Source organism: Vigna umbellata, chromosome 3 (assembly GCF_029865625.1).
Source record: "Vigna umbellata cultivar VRB3 chromosome 3, Vumbellata_1.0, whole genome shotgun sequence".
Lineage (NCBI taxonomy): Eukaryota > Viridiplantae > Streptophyta > Magnoliopsida > Fabales > Fabaceae > Vigna > Vigna umbellata.
Window position 1 is genome coordinate 42,104,197 of NC_142167.1, and position 25,030 is coordinate 42,129,226.

The 25,030-nt window shown below is 32.0% G+C and overlaps 2 protein-coding genes across 2 annotated transcripts; both read left to right on the forward strand.

Annotated features, from left to right (window-relative positions):
* Positions 1-480: 480 nt before the first annotated feature.
* LOC148202525 (uncharacterized) lies at positions 481-4,366 on the forward strand. The gene is made up of 12 exons (XM_088109638.1): positions 481-492; positions 590-693; positions 808-910; positions 1,087-1,210; positions 1,304-1,353; positions 1,499-1,573; positions 1,668-2,562; positions 2,679-2,872; positions 2,971-3,252; positions 3,373-3,573; positions 3,659-3,747; positions 3,949-4,366. The coding sequence occupies exons 1-12, from the start codon at positions 481-483 to the stop codon at positions 4,163-4,165; spliced, it is 2,346 nt and encodes a 781-aa protein (XP_087965764.1). The 3' UTR covers positions 4,166-4,366.
* A 13,696-nt stretch (positions 4,367-18,062) lies between these two features.
* On the forward strand, positions 18,063-21,852 carry LOC148202526 (uncharacterized). Its single transcript, XM_088109639.1, has 13 exons — positions 18,063-18,074; positions 18,172-18,275; positions 18,390-18,492; positions 18,669-18,792; positions 18,886-18,935; positions 19,081-19,155; positions 19,249-19,649; positions 20,047-20,144; positions 20,261-20,454; positions 20,553-20,834; positions 21,010-21,210; positions 21,296-21,384; positions 21,586-21,852. The coding sequence occupies exons 1-13, from the start codon at positions 18,063-18,065 to the stop codon at positions 21,800-21,802; spliced, it is 1,950 nt and encodes a 649-aa protein (XP_087965765.1). The 3' UTR covers positions 21,803-21,852.
* Positions 21,853-25,030: the final 3,178 nt, after the last annotated feature.

Genomic DNA, 25,030 nt, shown 5'->3' on the forward strand with positions numbered 1-25,030 from the left:
CTTAGAAAGAAGAAAAGGATTGACCGTACAAAAAACCTTAGTGCAAAGGGAGATTTCTTGTGATCCTTGAGAGTGTAGATAAAGCCTTAGTATTGGCTAAGGTAATTTGTTACGTTGATTTGTTATGTTGTTGATTTGTTAAGGTCTTGAATTTAATTTTTCTAGGTGATATAATTGGTTTTTCAAGATTTTGCTGGGTGATGATTACTGTTAAGACTTATAAAAGAAACTTCTGTGAATAAATGTGATGGATGATGTAGTAGCAGTTGCCGCCTTTTGTTTTGGCCGAAATATCGGCATAAACAGTATTTAAACCCATGCTTAGAGGGGTTAAGAATTGAAGCGTGGTTGGGAAATTTCAGTGGGTATTTGCACTAGTGAGACGTGATCCAGAAGTTTATCTGGTATTTGTAAGTGAGTATTGGGTTGGATTGGCTTAGCCATCCAAATACCATATTGCTTTTGATGAATGCTGATGCCATGAGTAATTGCGTATGCTAAGACTGTTGTAGAAAATACTAGACATTTCACATTATAAATGTTCCACCCATTCCTGTTTTCTAATGCATTTTATTTTATGGCTTTTCAGGGATATAGAGTACCTTTTGCCTGTGTTATTATGGACACCAACACCAAGATGAAAACTCTAAGATGGAAATTGCCAGAGTTTCGTAAACGTTTTATGAAACAATGGTAAGATGCATACCAATACCAGAATATTATTGTAATTTCTCGTGTTACATTCAATTATTTTAGCCCTGTCTTGTGTGTCACGTTAACTGATTATCAAGTTGTTAATTGTTGTAGCTTGGAAGGTGTAGTGAATCAAAGTGATGGACCTTCGACATCTGGGCTTGTTCGACAACTGCAAAGATTTGAGCTGAAACTGAATGGTGCTGCGGACAATGAGGTATATATTTTGGGATTGTGGGAACAAAGTTACAATTTTTGTTATCCGGAAAGAATTCACTTTCAAATTGATAATTTCTTCATTGCATCTCATTGTCGTATTCTAATTCCATGTGAAGAATTCGTTTTGAAAACTATAATAGTCTTATCGAGTTCGTGATCTGCATCTATTTGCAGGCTGAGTACTGTCATTGGTTATCTAAAAAGACAAAGGAACTATTTTCACAACCACCAATGAATGCTGAATCCAAACCTTGTCTCTCAAACTCTAATGCCTCAGGGGAAGTCTTCCCTGCTCAAGGTATTGAGATGTGCAAGGCTTGTTCTCTTTGATGCTCCCAGCATGTGTGATTTTTTCTAGCTTTAATGATCATGTTTACCTATTCTATTTCAGAAACTGGAAAATCTGCAGATACGGATTGGAAGGAGCAGGTTTACCAAGAGGTAATGAAGAAGTTGTTTCTCTTCACTTTCTTTTCCTTCTATCTTGATATTGAATGCATATTCCATCATTTTTTTTAAATTTTCTAACGTGCACGGCAAAAGATATACATTTTTTGTAACTGTATATTGGTCCTTTTAATTGCAGATTCAAAAGATGAATAGTGCCTATTTTTCAAAAGTTTATGTCTCTTATCTAGAGATGAATAAGGCGCTTCAACAGGTTGGTGATTGATTCAAGCAAACTATGATCCTAGATTTACACATTTTTTTTCTTGTTACCACTAATCTTTTATATTTATGTTAAATTTCTTCAGCTTGCGTCTTTTCCTCAAGGATCAAATACAGATCTTTTGGAAAAACTGATGAAGAAAATGAAACAAACAGGATGTGTTTTGGCACTCTTCAAATTGAAGAAATGCCAAATAACCACCGATACCAAGAAGATTCTAGATGAAGCAGAAAAGTTTGTAGAATCTAATTTTTCCCCAAAGAATGTTTCTTCCCATCATCAAGGTCCATCACGTTCTAGTATTTCTCCATTGAAAATAATTGAAACGAAACCATCACAACAAGCATGGGGAACACAGAACTACTATATGAGGAAGGATGTTTCTGGGGAAAACAAGCCCTGCTTAAAAGAGAAGCAAGTGAAAATAATGGAAACGAAACCATCAACTCAAGTATTGGGAACACAGAATTTTCATATATGGAAGGATGTTTCTCAGCAAACCAAGCCGCAGCAAGCGAAAATAACAGAAACGAAATCATCAGCTCAAGTATTGGGAGCACAGAATTTTTATATATGGAAGGATGTTTCTCAGCAAACCAAGCCGCAGCAAGAAAAAATAATAGAAACGAATCCACCAACTCAAGTATTGGAAACACAGAATTTTCAAATATGGAAGGATGTTTCTCAGCAAATCAAGCCGCAGCAAGAGAAAATAATAGAAACGAATCCATTACCCCAACCATTGGGAACACAGAATTCCTGTATATGGAAGGATGTCTCTCATCAAAACAAGCCATGCTTAAAGGAGCAGCAATTAAAAATAGTAGAAGCGAAACCATCAACACAACAATTGGGACCACAGAACTCTAGTATATTGAACCTTGTTTCTCAGCAGAACAAGCCATGCTTAAAAGAGCAGCAAGTGGAAAAACAATATAGCAATTTCCCACAGCATGTAGATCAAGTGTCTATCATGAAAGGTACATCTATTAATTCAGGTTTTTTTTTAATCAGTTAGGGTTGTACATTTTTATGCTATGTTTTCCATGTTATCTGTGCTTACTGGAAAATGTTTTTTACAATTTTTCAAACTCAGGTCCTGACAATGCCGTACAGAAGCAAGCCCAAGGTTCAGAGAAAGCAAGTGAAGCATTGAGGGTCAGTGTAAACAGTCTGGAGACATCAGCTTCACCCTTGACCGAAAACTACAATGAGCTTAAAGAATTTTCTGATAAATCTACGCTGAATTTTGATGAGCCAAGTGATGAAGTGAAGCGCATTCTTAAAGTGGTTGGTCTAAAACTTGTGGTTTCCATGCTTCTTATTTGCATTTCTTTAAATCATAAAAAGTGGTTGTCCTAAATTCTATTATTGTGATATACTTCTAGTTAGCCGTCATATCACCTGAAGCATTGAGCGCATCAGTTAATGAAATGAGAGACGCAGTCTATTTGAATGATGTGATGGCAACTTCAGAGTTCTTAGATGAACCACGAGAGATGGTTCAACAACAAAACCAACCGGACCTCATTGCACAAACTGAGAAAAGTGAGGCATTTTCACAACCTGGTAGGAAAAGGTCTCGAAGCCACAGTTTCAACCAGTTGTCTGATGCTGAGGAACCTGACTGGACTTCGGTCGCATATAAAAAAAAGAAGCCAAGAATTTTGGTAATATACCTTCATTCTAGTTTTTTTCCACTAATTTTTTTTTCAACTCTAAATGCACTACTTAGGTATCTGTTTCTTAATTTATGCATTCCTTAACATTAGCATTGGTAACTCTAGCAGGAAAATTCTTCTCTTTTAGAAGAATTAAAGGAGATCAACCATCGATTGGTAGACAGTGTGATTGTTGTTGGAGAAAATGTCAGCTTTCTTAAAGCGTCGGGAGTAGCGGCTGAGGATAGTGAAGGGTTGGTTATCGAATTCCTTTTCAATGCAGTATCGTTCAATATGAACGTAGAATCTCATACTTTTGCAGATAAAAAGGTGAATACTTTATATTCTGTTATGAACTTTGCACACATTGATTTGTTGTGTTCTGTTACATTAACCATGAATATTTGTGATGCAGTCAATAATCAAACCATTAAGGTTGTTCGTTCCTACAAATTATCCAACTTCTTTGCCTGTTATTGTAGACAAAGAGCTGTCAGAAGTCAGGTTAGATATTAAGATGATTTTCTTCTGTTTATATTCTTAAGCAGTTATTCATTAAGTCATGTTTGTAAAATTATGACTATGAAACTATTTGAATGTCAGAAATATTGGATCCTATAAATATTAAGTTTCATATTTCATCAACAAGAATTTTATCTCGATAGTTTAAATCTCCCTTGATTCCTTTTTATTCAACTTCAACAGTACTGAATGCCATAAAGACCTATCAACAATAGCAAAATCAAAGCTGATTCGCTTTCTGAGATGCTTGGATCGGACATGGTCACTTGAGGATATAGCAATGTCATGGGAACGTTGTGCCAGAGAAACAGTTCTTGAGTGTGCAAAAACCTTTGGAGGAGAAACTTTTAGCTCAATATATGGAGAGTGGGAAAATTATCGAACTGAAGTCATGGCTTGAATAGATCAATCATATACTTTTTTTTTTTTGCAAGGCATGTCTTCAACAGCTCCACAGTAGAATATAGCTTTAGAGTCAAGTTGATACAAAACAATCAGTTTTGTCCGAATTTGATAATATATATATACAAATTTTTTGACTGATTATTTCTGATAAACTCTTCCTTCAATTACTTTTTTTGCATTCACAAGATTCAAATAGCATAAAATCTTGCTTTAATATAAGATGCAGTCCGGTACCACTCAGTCTAATACACAACTTTTCAAAGAAATTTTCTAAAAATCAATTGGTATATATATGGAAGATATTTGTTGTTTATAATTGCCAACATTTATTAGAAGATTTAAAGTTTAAATAATTTGCCTATGGATGTCTTTCAAAGACAGTGTGCAAACCAACACATTTTAAAATAATTTTGTTAACATTCTAATAATAGTTAGTTAGTAGGGATGGGAGTCTATATAAGAGGGTGAGGAACTCTTGTAAGAGTTTGGTTTTTGTTAATTCATTTACATAGACAGGACATTTTATATCCTTTGGAGGGGAGTACTCCCTTGGAGGTTTGGTGTGTACATTGTTACAGAAGAAATATACAGTTTTCTTTCTTCTTTTACTCTATGTGAGAAGAGTTAGATAGTTTTCCTGTTCAAGAAACCTAGCAATTTTTTTTCACAAATTACTTCAAGTTAAACATATGTAAGTAAAAGGATTGTTAATAAATTTTACTAACAAATTGAAAATAAATGGGCAAATAATTTGATGTTCTTTTTACCAACTCATTTATTGATAGAAAATTCATCCATAATAATAATTATAAATTTTCAACAAATTTTATTAATGAATTTTAAGACATATAATAACCAATAGACAAATCTATCCGTAATAAAAGATATAAATTATTTATAAAATTTACCAATAGATAAATTATTCATCAAAAATTCAAATTTTAATTTATTGAAGATGTTATTCACGAATATTTTTGTTAATAATAAAAATTATTAATAATTTTAGTTTTATGTGAAACCCTAAATAATTAGTAATAATAACCTCTGTCACATCACGTTAATGCACCCACGTTCACGGTTCAGAAACCTTAAAAGCGCACTTTGCACCGCATGCACGCACGCCACGTGTCACTTGAGAAGCTTCCAATTCAGAAGTGGGTGTGCAGGTGTCGGCTTGGGAGACGTTCGTCCAAACGAACGTGGATTGAACAAAAATGGATTTTTCGAAAAACTCTCTCTCACCTGCACGCACTCTTCATCTTCCTCTGAGCTCAAACCTCCATTTTCTCCACCTTCTCTCTAGAATCTCCCGACTTCTCTCTACTGTAAACTCACCAAGTCTTTCTCCGATCACGTTTCAGCACCGTAGGAGCGTGCGCTGAACTGAGAGCTACACATTGGACCGAACAGTTTCAAGAACTGAAACTGGTAAGTTCTCCTTCAGTAGCTCGTCCTTAGGTTTTTCTGGAAACCAGGTTCTGGGTTCATGCATGGGTGAAATCTGAGTTATTTTTGATTTTTGGTGTATAGATTAAGTGAAAGTTAGTAAGTGAATCTTGGAGTAGAACGCTGTTAGAGGACGCACCATACCCTTGCTTTAGGACGTTTCACATACTGATCCGGGTAAGGGAAGCTTATGTATTTAATTCATCTTTTGTTGTATGATTGAAGATAATGCATGCCTGTTGATAAACGAATGAATGTATGTGTATAGTATGAGTGTAAATGTATGATTGATGATGAATTGAATGAATAAGAGTATATGTTGGCTGTGATGTATGATCATGTTTGATACGTATGATTATGAAGGATTAATATGATTTGTATAAAGTCTGGAAATTTGATATTGATATGAAACTATAAAGTATGAATTATATGAGAAATATCGAAAATAATTTGAAAATAAATGGGCAAATAATTTGATGTTCTTTTTACCAACTCATTTATTGATAGAAAATTCATCCATAATAATAATTATAAATTTTCAACAAATTTTATTAATGAATTTTAAGACAAATGTTATCCAATAGACAAATCTATCCGTAATAAAAGATATAAATTATTTATAAAATTTACCAATAGATAAATTATTCATCAAAAATTCAAATTTTAATTTATTGAACATGTTATTCACGAATATTTTTGTTAATAATAAAAATTATTAATAATTTTAGTTTTATTAATGATCTTTTTTTATAAAATTTCATCAATAATTATAAAAATTCTTATAACAATTCCATCAATAATTATGGAAATTCTTGTAACGGGTATATTATTAATCTTAATGTAAGTATCATGTAATGGTATTTTGTGTTGATTAATTAAACTTAAAAGATACATAAAAATGCATTAATGTCCAAAATAATATAAACAAATAACTTCACATAATTATACTCTTTATACATGTCTACTTAATATTTAAAACATTGTCACTTTAATTTCTTCCGCTAAAAATAATATTTTTCAAAAGGAGTTTTCTTTTTTATATTCAGTTTGTAAATTTTATCCAGACATTGGTTAATTTGGTGACATATTTTTTAACCATAAACATTCATACTTTCATTGACTCATGTAAACTGTCAATGTCAATAAAGATGTTTACGTCAAATATACTAGGATCAAAAGTGAAAATATTTAAACTATTACATAATACTTTAAATTATGATATCTATATATTTATAAAAGTTCATGGTATAAATCATGATTAAGAAAATCGAATGGAATTATTTAAGATTTTTTTTTTACCTTAGTTTAATACAAAACTTTGTAATTAAAATGTGTAATGTATTCCATCTTTATCCTTTATTGTTTTATTTTACAAAAAGAACTTAAGTTAAGAAAATGATTAAGGAATCAACACGCAAGTAAATTTAGGGAAAACATTCAAATTCTCACGGTAAGAAGCCCTAAAATCAAAATTGCAAATTTATTTAGAAAAATCTGATTCCTTCACAAAATAAAGGAATATGCACCATGATAGTTAGAGAAAGACAATTTTCTCATCACATTCGTTAAATGAATTAAGAACATCAGATTCTTTTGATTTCAAGTATAATGAAATAGCAAATTATCTTTTTGAAAACATTGTTTACTTTCAAATTTGTAAAACTTGTAACCTCGAAAAGGATTAAATTGTAGTTGGTCTTTATTCTTAAACAATGTGAGATTCTTGGATATTGTTAGGTCCTAAATCCGTTGAGATAGATAATATCGTTAATGTATCTAACGTATTGTCCATTATAGGGTCTGGATCTATTATCACAATGTTATCTTTAAAAAATATTTTAATATCAACATCTGTCGACGGATATGGGTATCCCTTGAAGGCTCAACGAATATTTTCCTTAATTATTTTAATTTTTTTACAGTTATTCATAAAATATATTTTAACGTTTTAGTTTATTAATTTATTATTTTATAAAGTTTTCTATTTTTATTTTTGAAATGAATTGTTTAAGTTTTATATATTTAAATGAAGTAATATTTTGATATATTTAAACTTTTTAAATTTATTGAATTAAATATTATTAATTTTATTATATTGAATGTTAACTGTTAGTAAATTTTTTGGTAAGAGATGATCAGAATTTGACTTTTAATTAAAATTTGTAAAATTTTGCCCCTCCTTATTCTAAAGCAGAAACCTATAAATAAAGTTATTTACATTCTGGAGGGACTATCATTCGAGGAGCATTGGAAGCTAGAAAGCAACAATCGAAGATTTTTTCATACTTTTCCATTTTTTTATGTGTAATATTGACTTATTATATCTTTCAAAAAAAATGTAACCGCACAGTTGAGAATAAAATTTCTGAAATTATAAATCATATATATATATATATATATATATATATATATTATTGATGTTTCGAAAATAGTAACTTCAATTTTAGATTTTAAAGAAAACCGGTAATTGATTTCTAATGTTGATTTAGATTGCTCAGAAATATTTCTAGATATTTGAATAATTAATTGTTATATTATTTATGTAAATGTAGTTCTTTTTCATAATTATTGAGAAATAAGTTATTATCAGAGGAATTTGAAATTTAAACATCAAGTAACTTCATATGTGCTTTGTTGTGGTTGTATTTTACTTTTGGTATGACATCAGTGTAGTAAATGAAAGAGTAGTCTTTCGTAAGGAGGAAAACTACACATGTGTTTTAGTGTGATGTATAGGCGACATGAGAAAACTTGAGATCATCCTAACTCTATTTGTTGGAATCATGTAGATGAAAATAATTAGTTGAGAAGGTTAAGGGAGGTTCATATTTAGAGTAATCGCAATAGTCATACTTAAGAGAGATTTAAATTTACCCTAGGTGAGGAATGTTAAGGTGAGAGTCACGAGAATGTTCCTAACCGAACGGTGGACTTTAGGAGTTCACTTAAAACATTTCCTAGGTCAAGAATGCTAAGGTGAAAGTTACGAGAATGTTCCTCACCAAGCGGTAGACTCTAGGAATTCACTTAGAATGTTCCCTAGGATAGGAATGCAAAGGTGAGAGTTACGAGAACATTACTCACCGAGCGGTGGACTCTAAGAGTTCACTTAGAACGTTCCCTAGGTTAGGAATGCTAAGGTGATAGTTACGAGAACGTTACTCACCGAGCGGTGGACTCTAGGAGTTCGCTTAGAACGTTCTCTAGGTCAATAATGCCAAGGTGCTCATAATGAATTTTTTGTCGACGTCCTTTACTTGTCGAATGGACCGATTGTATCGGTCCATAAATCCATCAGGATTTCATCTTTTCTTTGTTTAATTTTCGTTAGCTCCATATAAGTAAGGTTTTGGGCTCGATTGGAAGCAAACTGTTGTTCAAACAAATTTCTTAGCATACCAAAACCGTCTATGGTACGAGGGCGAAGGGAATGAAACCACGTTAGGGTTTCTCCTTTAAGTGATAGGGAGAATACCATGCGTCAAACTAAGTCATTAGGCGAATATATCGCCATGGCATCCACAAATGATCTCAGATGCTCCTTCGGATCCCCCGATTTGTCGTACTTGATAATCGTTGGAGGCATCTTCTCTGGCTCTTCCATAATGGCCACTGTGAACGGGTGAAGCGCACCGGCCCGACCAGCATTAGTCGGACGAACCAAACTAGTCCTGGAACTGTTCTCCTCTTGAGCAGCTCCCTCGGGTTTAGTTTGAGCAAGCTCCACTGTAGGAGCATGAGCAAGCACCACCGGCTGTTGATTTGACTGTTCTCTCTACCCCACAACACACTCCGCTCGCAAGGTTGTAATCTCTGCCTGCATGGCTTGCATCTGCCTCTACATCTCCTCCACTAAGGCCAAAGGGTCTGGTTGTCCTGCCATTCTGTTAGACCTCGAAAAAACGCACCCAAACCCCTCATGTCAGAATCATTAAAAACGCACCCAAAACCCCTCTGCACGGACGCCAGGTGTCAATCAACGAGGATTCGAAAATCAGATAGTGGAATGCAGGTGTCAGCAGACAAGCGGACGTTCGTTTAGACGTGGGAAGCAAAACTGATTTTCTGAAAACTCGTCCCACTCTCTCTGCATGCACCTTCTTCCCCAGAACCTGATCTTTCAATTTTTCCTCCTTCTCTCTAGAATTTCGCCCTTCTCTCTACCAAAACTCACCCTTTCTCTACTCCGATCTCTGTTTAGGCACCGTGGAAGCACTTCCGGCGTCTCAAGCTTCATTTTGAACCGAACAAGTTTTAAGTTTGAACGGGTAAGTGTATCTGTCTTTAGTCGTTCGTCTTCCGCTACATGCAAACCAAGCTCTGGTTGCATGCAGGCATGTAGTCTAAGTTGTTTTTGGTTTCATGTTGTTTGGTTTAGTTTGAAGAGTTGTTGATCATTGAGAGTAGAAAGATTTGTAGTCGAACGAACCAAAACCTACCTTTAGGACGTTCATTCACGTATCAGGTAAGGGAAGCTTATTTAATTTAATCTGTATGTTTACTGTGTTGTATGAACGTTCGTTGATTTGATGACTGGAAATGAAATATGGCTGTGCTATGTTCTGATGCATGAAATATATGAAATCTCTATGTTTGGATGTTATGAAATATGAAAGTGATTATGATATGAATGTGGAAAGTTATGAAGTTATATGTCAAGAAATGAGTTTGAATATATATGAATTTTGAATATGAAATTTCCCTAAGAAAGAGTATGTACGTTACTGAACGGTCCTTAACCGTTCGATTTTCTAGTGAATTTGGATTTGTAGTGGATTCTTTCATTTGGGAAGAATCCTGGTTGAGGACGAGCGTCTGCACTTCATAATACTGTGCATGAGCGTTCGGCCAAGCACAGTTGGGTATTAACGTTCGGTTATAAATCTAAGTATATATGTAATTGTATATTTTATTGTTCGTAAACACTACTTCAATGTTATCGTACTATGTTATCAAGCCTTTGTATGTTAATTAAGTTTATGGGTGCTCGGTCTTACACCAGGCACTCGTTCCATTTCCTTAAGCTAATTTTAATACGAGCGTTCGTTTAAGCCCTCTAGGGTTCGCTCTCTATAGTGTTCAGTCTTTGAATGACATTTTGATTTCTTGATACTAAACTCAATTAAACACAAGTGTTCGGTTTCTTCCGGTGAATCACTCTAAGTACCAGTTTTTGAATGCCTTGAAATATCTTTATTCATTGGTTTCACCCTAGAGTCCATATTCTTGGTTTAGTCTTTTAATGTTCTGAGTGAGTTCTCAAGAGTCAGTTCATCTAATTGACTCAACGTTGAAATTGATGTTCGGCTCATTCGTTCTTGGAATATATTATTGTACTCGTTATCTCTCAATTCGGTATCAACCCTTGATATTAATCTAGTTCAAAATTTGAGATATCTCGTGTTCGCTCCACGTGTTCGATCTTGTTCTCAGTTCAGGTTGAACGTTCGTTATTTTTAAGTTTATTGGAATCTTTGTAAGAGATAGTTAACTGAGATATTTATTTATGAAAGATGGAGAAAATGTGATTTGAAAATGTTGTGGAATATGAACGAGCGTTCCAGGGAGGAACGACTCCTGTATGAATAATGGATTTGGTAAAGTATGAATGTGGACATGCTAAGCTGACCGTTCATTGACACAACTACTGGATTTGATCCGTCAACTCTCGCCCTATAGTAACACATGTCATTGACACAACTACTTCAATTATTAATTAATCTCCTTATTGGTGTCTTATAAAGCCTCTAATAGAGATTGTCAAGCTATCAATCAAGATATTATTCAATTGTAGAAGGAATTCTTCCAACATGTTTTGATTATTTTGTTTTATGCTTGATATGTTTGCTAAATCATATGGTAGTTAGTTGTCTATAGAGAAGAATTTGCTTATGATCTTTAGTTATTCTTGATTCATTTATTTCCTTAATTATGGATAATCTATTTGAATCAATTTCACAAGTCAAAAGAGATAATGCTTTATGAAACTTATTCAAGTAGTAGAGAGAGAAATAGAACAATAATACTAATTAAATTTAAAATTATGTAGCTTCTTTCGTTAATTATAAATTATGCACCATTACAATAGCTAATATATGTTGTGTGCTGAGCCTTTTAACAAGTTATCATAGACAAACTTATGGAGCTAGCTTATAAGAAAAAATTGATAATAAAGTTGTTCTAATTTTTTCTTGTTTCTCTATTTAATGAGTTGATTATTAGTAGAATGTGGATGTTGTTACAAGTTAACTACCAATAAAATTAAGCTATTTAACATGTTATTTCCAACATATTTTCATAGCAAATTCCAAGAGCTAAATGTTTGCAATTGTATTGTTGATTTTTTTTCTTTTATAGGTTACCAAGTTAAATGAGAAAGACAATTTTCTCAGCACATTCGTTAAATGAGTTAAGACATCAGATTCTTTTGATTTCAAGTATAATGAAATAGCATTTTTAGAGTTATAATTATCTTTTTGAAAAGATTGTTTACTTTGAAATTTGTAAAACTTGTAACCTACATCCAAGAAGGAGAAATATGCATTTAAATTGTCGTTAGTTTTTACTCTTAAAACAATGTGAGATTATTGGATATTGTTTAGGTCCTAAATCCGTTGAGATAATACCATTAATGTATCTAACGTATTGTCCATTATAAGGTCTGGATCTATTATCACAATTTTGTTTTTAAAAAATATTTTAATATCAACATCTGTCAATGGATATGGGTGTCCGTTGAAGGCTCAACGAATATTTTTCTTAATTATTTTAATTTTTTTATAGTTATTCATAAAATATATTTTAACGTTTTAGTTTATTAATTTATTATTTTATAAAGTTTTCAATTTTTATTTTTGAAATGAATTGTTTAAATTTTATATATTTAAATGAAGTACATATTTGATATATTTAAACTTTTCAAATTTATTGAATTAAATATTATTATATTGAATGTTAACGGTTAGTAAAACTTTTTGTAATTATTTACGTAATTTCATTTAATTTAATTTTTTTATAGTTAATAAATTATGAAATTAATTTTTAAATTTTTTTAGAATTAGTTAGCGTAATTGTTTATTTTATTTAATTTTATTGAAGTTAATAAATTAATTATTATTAGTTTAATTTTTTTAATTTGAAATTTTTTTTATAGTTTACTAATTATATTTCAAACAATATTTTATGTGATTTTGCTTTATGTAATAATTTGACTTTTTAGAAATGGGAAGAACACGCGGTGGATCATTAATTAGTTCTCGAGATGCGAGTTCTCGAGGAAAGAGTTATGCGCAGCGCGAAGGTAGGAGAAGACTTACCGTTTTTGCTCGGAGAAGCACGTAGCTTCTATTGAGGATGATCATATTGTTGAGGAGCGAGCCTTTGAGGAGCAGACGTATGAGGCCTATGAGACTCCTGTTCATTGAGGTCTCTAACGACGATGTTTATTAGAAGATATTTATTCTTAATGGCTTGCCAAGACTTAGGAGCAAAGACTAATTTATTAGAATATTTAAAGTTTTTACTTATGGATGTCTTTAAAATTAATTGATAATAACCAATATTAGTTGATAATTTACATTATTTTGACAAATTACTAAAGCTCGATCGTCAAATATATGTAAGTAAAATGACGGTTAATAAATTTTATTAACTGATTGAAAGTTAATCGGTGATTACAAATAACAAAAAATCTCTTTATAAATATTTGTAGAATTTTGCCCATTTACATTTTGGAGGGACTATCATTCTAGGAGCATTGGAAGCTAGACAGCAACAATCGAAGACTTTTTCATACTTTTCCATTTTCTTATGTGTAATATTGACTTATTATATCTTTCATGGATGATTAAAAAAAATGTAAAATACCCTTATATATATCATGGGTTTTGCTATCAGTTGGTACATTTTGGAATGTATATTTCTGTTGGTACATTTTAGAATGTATACCAGGTTTTAGTAGACAAAAATACCCTTATATATCATTGATTCTAAGTTTTAAGGTTAAGGGTATTTTAATAATTTTCATTATAAAAACTAAAAAAAAACGCATTACTCATGTCTCTCATTCCTTTCAACACTTTCTCTTTCATCTCTCTCCAATAAAAAATCAACATCAACATCATCAATTATTTTGTTATTAAAGTGAAAAATAAATGAACGAATAGAGCAAGAACAACACATTGCAATGTCGCGGGTTGTGTGTGGGTGAGGGAGAGTATGAAGATGAGAGAGAAACAAATTGGATAAGTGAGAAAGGTGGATTAGGGTTAGGCAAGTGTTTCCGATTTTTTAAATTGGAGTTAGAGTATGGATGATAAAGAAAAGGTTGGAGTGAGAGAGATGAAGGAGAAATTATTCACAGGAATGAGAGCGGTAGGTAGGTAAGGGTTTGAGGGTTTTTTTTTTTAGAATGAAAATTATTTAAATACCTTTAACCTTATAAAAACTTAGAATACATGATATATATGAGGGTATTTTTGTCTACTAAAACCCGATACACATTGTTAAAATGTACCAACTGAAAAACAATTGATGTTTGGAAAATAGTAACTTCAATTTTAGATTTTAAAGAAAACCGAAAATTGATTTTTAGTGTTGATTTAGATTGCTTAATCAGAAATGTCTCTAGATATAGAATTTGAATAATTAATTGTTATATTATTTTTTGTAAATGGAGTTCTTTTTCATAATTATTGAGAAATAAGTTATTATTAGAGGAATTTGAAATTTAATCATCAAGAGATTCATAATTAATTATGTTAATAAATTTTAATAATTATGTGTATTATTGGTGTCTTGCAATTATATTTTGATATTGGGAAGGTCTAGAAAATAGAACATTGATAGGATGTTCTAAATAATGAGACTTTCTTATTCTAATATTAAAAGTTAAAAAATATAAATAAAAGTTTAGTTTGCGAATTTTATTATCTAAAACATATCTTCTCTATGTGTTCTCTCAAAGCTAGTGCAAATTTGTTGTGTTCAATTATTTTTGTGTTGTTTGAAATAATTTAAAATGAATTCAATGCATGTTTATTTGGAATTGGGAATGATTTATTGTAATATGACTGTGAATATGTATGACTTGCGATGTGAGAAGGATTTCAAGGAAAAGTTATTGTAATGGTTTTATTTAGTGTATGTAGGGATTCCGTATTCGGGACCATCCTGTCACTTTAATAACCATCTAGTCTCAAGTAAAGAAGGGTGGGGTATGTCTTGAACAGTAGCAGGAGATCCTTAGTTTAGTTGTTTTTCCTTGGCCATAGATGTTTGACGGATTAACCTTGTCTATGGCAGCTTGAGTAAACAAGTTGTCCCACCACACACAAGTGTTGGACTCCTAGAGTCAGACATCAATACATGTATCCGGATAGTGAAGTCCAAAGATAATGTTGATATGCTTAGAATTTGTTTGATTTTATTTGTGTTTAATTGTGATATTTATAACTCAATTTTATGGATGATTCTTTGGTAAAATTAAATTACCCTTTTGTCTTTGTTTGGTTGTGTGATTGTGTTTCTCATCAATCTATCATGACTTTTTCATTATGTATTCTCATTGGGTGAGCTAACAACTCACTAAGCAAGTGCCAAAACTCATTATATCTGGTGATATCTTGAGATAATTTTTAAATTTGTAAATATATATAGTATATAACAATATTCAAATATATCTTTTAAAATAAATTAAACCATTTAAATATAAGTAACAAACCATTTTATCTTTTAATTAAAATATTTAACCAAATTTATATATTTCTCTAAATTATTAAAATTTCTACAATCTCACGTTAAAGTTTATTACTATCCCTACAATTCATACATGTATAATATTTTAAATGAGCTTGGATGTAAATAATTTTACTTTTATATTTGGATTTAATATTATATAATAAAATAAAGACATTCTTATTTTGTAAGTGTATATAAATTTGTTTCCTTTAATTTTATCATTTAAGTATCTACTTCTTAAACTTAAATAACTAGTCATAATAAAAAAAAATCATATATTATGAATTATCCAGTGTGAGATATTGGGATGTTACATAAATAACTAGTCATAATAAAAAAAAATCATCTGCGTCATTAAATAATTATCTATATTAAAATGATAAAATTGATTTATCTTTAAAATTATCTTTTCACAAAAGATATTTTATAATTTAATAATACTCTATATTTTAATAATAATAAATATTTTCACAAAAGATATGTTATGTAATATATCGCTTTGGGGGGCACGGTTGCATAAGAGACGTGACACACCATATTGCATGCTTTACAAATTACATAACTGTTATTTCACTCTATGTCAATAGTCCATTAACAAAGGTATGGTTTTTGAATTTAATTTTACTAGGTGATGTAAGTTCTTGATTTTTCAAGATTTTGCTGGGTGATAATTAATGTTAAGGGTTACAAGTGGATTGGTATTATGTGTTGTGATCATAGAATAGGGTACTTTGGCATGGTTGTATTTTAGGTTTTATGTCACAGTTATATTCTGTTTGTAATGGTTGACATCCTAAGAAATTTTGGTGAATAAATGTGATTGATGATGTAATAGCAGTTGCCATCACATAGCTTTTTGTTTTGGCCGAAATATCAGCATAAACAGTGTTTAAACCCATGCTTAGAAGGGTTAAGAATGAATGATGTAGTCGGTTCAGATGTTGTATAGTGCGAAAAATGGAATAAGAGAATTGGAGAATTTATGATTGTTTGAAAAAACTATTTTATGTAGAGTTTTACTTTATAATTAATTTGGAGTTTTGGTTCATTTTTCTTGAATTGTACATACTTATTGATTTTGGATTTTCGTAACGATATTATGATTTTAAAAATTTTTACTTTTCAATCGTAATTGTGGCATCCTTGGATGTGACTTTTTTGTATCAGAGTAAGATTTTTGAAAAAACTTTTAGGACTTTTGATGAGTGAGTTCGTCTAACTTTTGTTGTAAGACTTTAAGGCATGCATAAGTGTATGATTGTATGGAATGCATGTGTATGTATATGTATGACTGTGTGGATTGCATGTGTATATATGAATGTGTGGATTGGTTTTAAGACTTTTGTGAAGGAATCTAATGTTGTATACGATTTGGTAATCCATGTGTGAATTGTTCTAGAACTAATTCAATTTATTTTGAATCTAGGTAGTTTGTTGTTTGCACGATGAGAATATATGTAGAGTCTTTTTGCTATCTATAGTTGTGAATAGATTGTAGTTTTTTTAAAAAATTATTGTTGTTATTGTATCATGAAAATTTGTAATTTTTTTTGGAGAGTATTTCAAGTTTTGAATGGTGTATGTTTCCTTATAAGTGCAATTTTCGGGGTAAAAAATTCTTTAGAGAAGAGATCTTAGAAATAAGGTAGTCTTGTAACTTTGGTGTTTTTGTTCAGAGGTTAGTGTTATTTAGTGCACACCTTTTATTTTAGAACATGATTGCTAAGTTATAGAAAAAAAAAATGCCTTTTACCTTTTATTAATTAGCTGCAACAAGTTAAAATAGGGGGTGTAAAGAGAAAAAGAATACAAATTAAACAATGTGGGAATATAATAAAAAGATATTATATAAATATATTACTCCTTATGGGCCTTTATTATAAATAGAGTTATGGGCCTTTATTATAAATAGAGTTACGTGTATATTCCACATAAGAAAAATTAATCTCATATATAGTTGTCATTATATTAAACACCTCCTAAATATCAATGTGGGAATATAATAAAAAGATATTATATAAATATATTACTCCTTATGGGCCTTTATTATAAGTAGAGTTATGGGCCTTTATTATAAATAGAGTTATGGGCCTTTATTATAAATAGAGTTATGTGTATATTCCACATAAGAAAAATTAATATCATATATAGTTGTCATTATATTAGACACCTCCTAAATATATAGAAATTCTGGCTATTAGGAAAATAAAGAGAGAGAGAGAAACGTTCTTATAAAGAAGAAAAGGATTGACCGTACAAAAAACTTTAGTGCAAAGGGAGATTTCTTGTGATCCTTGAGAGTGTAGATAAAGTCTTAGTATTGGCTAAGGTAATTTGTTACGTTGATTTGTTATGTTGTTGATTTGTTAAGGTCTTGAATTTAATTTTTCTAGGTGATATAATTGGTTTTTCAAGATTTTGCTGGGTGATGATTACTGTTAAGACTTATAAAAGAAACTTCTGTGAATAAATGTGATGGATGATGTAGTAGCAGTTGCCGCCTTTTGTTTTGGCCGAAATATCGGCATAAACAGTATTTAAACCCATGCTTAGAGGGGTTAAGAATTGAAGCGTGGTTGGGAAATTTCAGTGGGTATTTGCACTAGTGAGACGTGATCCAGAAGTTTATCTGGTATTTGTAAGTGAGTATTGGGTTGGATTGGCTTAGCCATCCAAATACCATATTGCTTTTGATGAATGCTGATGCCATGAGTAATTGCGTATGCTAAGACTGTTGTAGAAAATACTAGACATTTCACATTATAAATGTTCCACCCATTCCTGTTTTCTAATGCATTTTATTTTATGGCTTTTCAGGGATATAGAGTACCTTTTGCCTGTGTTATTATGGACACCAACACCAAGATGAAAACTCTAAGATGGAAATTGCCAGAGTTTCGTAAACGTTTTATGAAACAATGGTAAGATGCATACCAATACCAGAATATTATTGTAATTTCTCGTGTTACATTCAATTATTTTAGCCCTGTCTTGTGTGTCACGTTAACTGATTATCAAGTTGTTAATTGTTGTAGCTTGGAAGGTGTAGTGAATCAAAGTGATGGACCTTCGACATCTGGGCTTGTTCGACAACTGCAAAGATTTGAGCTGAAACTGAATGGTGCTGCTGACAATGAGGTATATATTTTGGGATTGTGGGAACAAAGTTACAATTTTTGTTATCCGGAAAGAATTCACTTTCAAATTGATAATTTCTTCATTGCATCTCATTGTCGTATTCTAATTCCATGTGAAGAATTCGTTTTGAAAACTATAATAGTCTTATCGAGTTCGTGATCTGCATCTATTTGCAGGCTGAGTACTGTCATTGGTTATCTAAAAAGACAAAGGAACTATTTTCACAACCACCAATGAATGCTGAATCCAAACCTTGTCTCTCAAACTCTAATGCCTCAGGGGAAGTCTTCCCTGCTCAAGGTATTGAGATGTGCAAGGCTTGTTCTCTTTGATGCTCCCAGCATGTGTGATTTTTTCTAGCTTTAATGATCATGTTTACCTATTCTATTTCAGAAACTGGAAAATCTGCAGATACGGATTGGAAGGAGCAGGTTTACCAAGAGGTAATGAAGAAGTTGTTTCTCTTCACTTTCTTTTCCTTCTATCTTGATATTGAATGCATATTCCATCATTTTTTTTAAATTTTCTAACGTGCACGGCAAAAGATATACATTTTTTGTAACTGTATATTGGTCCTTTTAATTGCAGATTCAAAAGATGAATAGTGCCTATTTTTCAAAAGTTTATGTCTCTTATCTAGAGATGAATAAGGCGCTTCAACAGGTTGGTGATTGATTCAAGCAAACTATGATCCTAGATTTGCACATTTTTTTCTTGTTACCACTAATCTTTTATATTTATGTTAAATTTCTTCAGCTTGCGTCTTTTCCTCAAGGATCAAATACAGATCTTTTGGAAAAACTGATGAAGAAAATGAAACAAACAGGATGTGTTTTGGCACTCTTCAAATTGAAGAAATGCCAAATAACCACCGATACCAAGAAGATTCTAGATGAAGCAGAAAAGTTTGTAGAATCTAATTTTTCCCCAAAGAATGTTTCTTCCCATCATCAAGGTCCATCACGTTCTAGTATTTCTCCATTGAAAATAATTGAAACGAAACCATCACAACAAGCATGGGGAACACAGAACTACTATATGAGGAAGGATGTTTCTGGGGAAAACAAGCCCTGCTTAAAAGAGAAGCAAGTGAAAATAATGGAAACGAAACCATCAACTCAAGTATTGGGAACACAGAATTTTCATATATGGAAGGATGTTTCTCAGCAAACCAAGCCGCAGCAAGCGAAAATAACAAAAACGAAATCATCAGCTCAAGTATTGGGAGCACAGAATTTTTATATATGGAAGGATGTTTCTCAGCAAACCAAGCCGCAGCAAGAAAAAATAATAGAAACGAATCCACCAACTCAAGTATTGGAAACACAGAATTTTCAAATATGGAAGGATGTTTCTCAGCAAATCAAGCCGCAGCAAGAGAAAATAATAGAAACGAATCCATTACCCCAACCATTGGGAACACAGAATTCCTGTATATGGAAGGATGTCTCTCATCAAAACAAGCCATGCTTAAAGGAGCAGCAATTAAAAATAGTAGAAGCGAAACCATCAACACAACAATTGGGACCACAGAACTTCTAGTATATTGAACCTTGTTTCTCAGCAGAACAAGCCATGCTTAAAAGAGCAGCAAGTGGAAAAACAATATAGCAATTTCCCACAGCATGTAGATCAAGTGTCTATCATGAAAGGTACATCTATTAATTCAGGTTTTTTTTTAATCGGTTAGGGTTGTACATTTTTATGCTATATTTTCCATGTTATCTGTGCTTACTGGCAAATGTTTTTTACAATTTTTCAAACTCAGGTCCTGACAATGCCGTACAGAAGCAAGCCCAAGGTTCAGAGAAAGCAAGTGAAGCATTGAGGGTCAGTGTAAACAGTCTGGAGACTTCAGCTTCACCCTTGACCGAAAACTGCAATGAGCTTAAAGAATTTTCTGATAAATCGACGCTGAATTTTGATGAGCCAAGTGATGAAGTGAAGCGCATTCTTAAAGTGGTTGGTCTAAAACTTGTGGTTTCCATGCTTCTTATTTGCATTTCTTTAAATCATAAAAAGTGGTTGTCCTAAATTCTATTATTGTGATATACTTCTAGTTAGCCGTCATATCACCTGAAGCATTGAGCGCATCAGTTAATGAAATGAGAGACGCAGTCTATTTGAATGATGTGATGGCAACTTCAGAGTTCTTAGATGAACCACGAGAGATGGTTCAACAACAAAACCAACCGGACCTCATTGCACAAACTGAGAAAAGTGAGGCATTTTCACAACCTGGTAGGAAAAGGTCTCGAAGCCACAGTTTCAAGCAGTTGTCTGATGCTGAGGAACCTGACTGGACTTCAGTCGCATATAAAAAAAAGAAGCCAAGAATTTTGGTAATATACCTTCATTCTAGTTTTTTTCCACTAATTTTTTTTTCACAAATGCACTCTACTGAATAATAATATATCATTATTTTGTTTAGTAAATTCTGCAACTCTAAATGCACTACTTAGGTATCTGTTTCTTAATTTCTGCATTCCTTAACATTAACATTGGTAACTCTAGCAGGAAAATTCTTCTCTTTTAGAAGAATTAAAGGAGATCAACCATCGATTGGTAGACAGTGTGATTGTTGTTGGAGAAAATGTCAGCTTTCTTAAAGCGCCGGGAGTAGCGGCTGAGGATAGTGAAGGGTTGGTTATCGAATTCCTTTTCAATGCAGTATCGTTCAATATGAGCGTAGAATCTCATACTTTTGCAGATAAAAAGGTGAATACTTTATATTCTGTTATGAACTTTGCACACATTGATTTTTTGTGTTCTGTTACATTAACCATGAATATTTGTGATGCAGTCAATAATCAAACCATTAAGGTTGTTCGTTCCTACAAATTATCCAACTTCTTTGCCTGTTATTGTAGACAAAGAGCTGTCAGAAGTCAGGTTAGATATTAAGATGATTTTCTTTTGTTTATATTCTTAAGCAGTTATTCATTAAGTCATGTTTGTAAAATTATGACTATGAAACTATTTGAATGTCAGAAATATTGGATCCTATAAATATTAAGTTTCACATTTCATCAACAAGAATTTTATCTCGATAGTTTAAATCTCCCTTGATTCCTTTTTATTCAACTTCAACAGTACTGAATGCCATAAAGACCTATCAACAATAGCAAAATCAAAGCTGATTCGCTTTCTGAGATGCTTGGATCGGACATGGTCACTTGAGGATATAGCAATGTCATGGGAACGTTGTGCCAGAGAAACAGTTCTTGAGTGTGCAAAAACCTTTGGAGGAGAAACTTTTAGCTCAATATATGGAGAGTGGGAAAATTATCAAACTGAAGTCATGGCTTGAATAGATCAATCATATACTTTTTTTTTTTGCAAGGCATGTCTTCAACAGCTCCACAGTAGAATATAGCTTTAGAGTCAAGTTGATACAAAACAATCAGTTTTGTCCTAATTTGATAATATATATACAAATTTTTTGACTGATTATTTCTGATAAACTCTTCCTTCAATTACTTTTTTTGCATTCACAAGATTCAAATAGCATAAAATCTTGCTTTAATATAAGATGCAGTCCGGTACCACTCAGTCTAATACACAACTTTTCAAAGAAATTTTCTAAAAATCAATTGGTATATATATGGAAGATATTTGTTGTTTATAATTGCCAACAAGACTTAGGAGCCAAGACTAATTTATTAGAAGATTTAAAGTTTAAATAATTTGCCTATGGATGTCTTTCAAAGACAGTGTGCAAACCAACACATTTTAAAATAATTTTGTTAACATTCTAATAATAGTTAGTTAGTAGGGATGGGAGTCTATATAAGAGGGTGAGGAACTCTTGTAAGAGTTTGGTTTTTGTTAATTCATTTACATAGACAGGACATTTTATATCCTTTGGAGGGTACTCCCTTGGAGGTTTGGTGTGTATTACAGAAGAAATATACAGTTTTCTTTCTTCTTTTACTCTATGTGAGAAGAGTTAGATAGTTTCCTGTTCAAGAAACCTAGCAATTTTTTTTCACAAATTACTTCAAGTTAAACATATGTAAGTAAAAGGATTGTTAATAAATTTTACTAACAAATTGAAAATAAATGGGCAAATAATTTTATGTTCTTTTTACCAACTCATTTATTGATAGAAAATTCATCCATAATAATAATTATAAATTTTCAACAAATTTTATTAATGAATTTTAAGACAAATGTTATCCAATAGACAAATCTATCCGTAATAAAAGATATAAATTATTTATAAAATTTACCAATAGATAAATTATTCATCAAAAACCGAAAATTGATTTCTAATGTTGATTTAGATTGCTCAGAAATATTTCTAGATATTTGAATAATTAATTGTTATATTATTTCTGTAAATGTAGTTTTTTTTCATAATTATTGAGAAATAACTTATTATCAGAGGAATTTGAAATTTAAACATCAAGAAATTTAAACATCAAGATATTTGAAATTTAAACATCTAAGTAACTTCATATGTGCTTTGTTGTGGTTGTATTTTACTTTTGGTATGACATAAATTTTAATAATTATGTGTATTATTGGTGTCTTGCAATTATATTTTGATATTTTTAAGGTCTAGAAAATATAATATTATAAGTGATAGGATGTTCTAAATAATGAGACTTTTTTATTTTAAATTCAATGCATGTTTATTTGAATTTGGGAATGATTTATTGTAATATGACTGTGAATATGTATGACTTGCGATGTGAGAAGGATTTCAAGGAGAAGTTCTTGTAATGGTTTTATTTAGTGTATGTAGGGATTCCGTATTCAGGACCATCTTGTCTCTTTAATAACCATCTAGTCTCAAGTAAAGAAGGGTGGGGTATGTCTTGAAGAGTAGCAGGAGGTCCTTAGTTTAGTTGTTTTTCCTTGGCCATAGATGTTTGACGGATTAACCTTGTCTATGGCAGCTTGAGTAAACAAGGTGTCCCACCACACAAGTGTAGGACTCCTAGAGTCAAACATCAATACATGTATCCGGATAGTCAAGTCCAGAGATAATGTTGATATGCTTAGAATTTGTTTGATTTTATTTGTGATATTTATAACTCGATCTTATGGATGATTCTTTGATAAAATTATATTACCCTTTTGTCTTTGTTTGTGTGATTGTATTTCTCATCAATCTATCATGACTTTTTCATTATGCATTCTCATTGGGTGAGCTAACAACTCCCTAAGCAATTGCCAAAACTGATTATGGTAGAGAGTAAAAGAGGCCTTCTCGTTGGGCAGGACAATCTCTCGTTGGGCAAGTTAGTTTTTCATGTCCGAGTCATCTCGGGAAAATTTTTATTTTCATTGTGTTAATCGTTGGATCAAGCTGAAATTTTGACAATTTGTTGTCTTAAACATATAAATCTTCTTTTTCACGGTTGGGATCTTTGATTAGAGGTCTATAGGTTGAGTTGTGTTTTTCCTTCTTTTGATGTGCTTAATGGAAATGTTGGAAGTCATTATTATGCTAATGCAATAGAAAATGAATTATGTATTGTTAATGTTCAATTGAATTAAAGGATGCGTGATGATTTAAGATTGTATAAGGATGTGATGTATGAACGATGTATCAAATTCATATGTGCTTTGTTGTGGTTGTATTTTACTTTTGGTATGACATGAGTGTAGTAAATGAAAGAGTAGTCTTTCGTAAGGAGGAAAACTACACATGTGTTTTAGTGTGATGTATAGGCGACATGAGAAAACTTGAGATCATCCTAACTCTATTTGTTGGAATAATGTAGATGAAAATAATTAGTTGAGAAGGTTAAGGGAGGTTCATATTTAGAGTGTTGGCAATAGTCATACTCAAGAGAGATTTAAATTTACCCTAGGTGAGGAATGTTAAGGTGAGAGTCACGAGAACGTTCCTAACCGAGCGGTGGACTTTAGGAGTTCACTTAAAACATTCCCTAGGTCAAGAATGCTAAGGTGAAAGTTACGAGAATGTTCCCTAGGATAGGAATGCTAAGGTGAGAGTTACGAGAACATTACTCATCGAGCGGTGGACTCTAAGAGTTCACTTAGAACGTTCCCTAGGTTAGGAATGCTAAGGTGATAGTTACGAGAACGTTACTCACCGAGCGGTGGACTCTAGGAGTTCGCTTAGAACGTTCCCTAGGTCAATAATGCCACAGTGCTCATAATGAATTTTTTGTCGACGTCCTTTACTTGTCAAATGAACCGTTTGTATCGGTCCATAAATCCATCAGGATTTCATCTTTTCTTTGTTTAATTTTCGTTAGCTCCATATAAGTAAGGTTTTGGGCTCGATTGGAAGCAAACTATTGTTCAAACAAATTTCTTAGCATACCAAAACCGTCTATGGTACGAGGGCGAAGGGAATGAAACCACGTTAGGGCTTCTCCTTTAAGTGATAGGGAGAATACCATGCGCCAAACTAAGTCATTCGGCGAATATATCGCCATGGCATCCGCAAATGATCTCAGATGCTCCTTCGGATCCCCCGATTTGTCGTACTTGATAATCGTTGGAGGCATCTTCTCTGGCTCTTCCATAATGGCCAATGTGAACGGGTGAAGCGCAC

Excerpts from the sequence above, each read along its gene's own strand:
- LOC148202526 (XM_088109639.1), top strand. Across the intron at positions 18,276-18,389 it reads AAACGTTTTATGAAACAATG|CTTGGAAGGTGTAGTGAATC; the intron begins GTAAGATGCATA and ends TAATTGTTGTAG. Across the intron at positions 19,650-20,046 it reads AATTTTCATATATGGAAGGA|TGTTTCTCAGCAGAACAAGC; the intron begins TGTTTCTCAGCA and ends TATATTGAACCT.
- LOC148202525 (XM_088109638.1), top strand. Across the intron at positions 1,574-1,667 it reads TGAATAAGGCGCTTCAACAG|CTTGCGTCTTTTCCTCAAGG; the intron begins GTTGGTGATTGA and ends AAATTTCTTCAG. Across the intron at positions 2,873-2,970 it reads TGAAGCGCATTCTTAAAGTG|TTAGCCGTCATATCACCTGA; the intron begins GTTGGTCTAAAA and ends ATATACTTCTAG.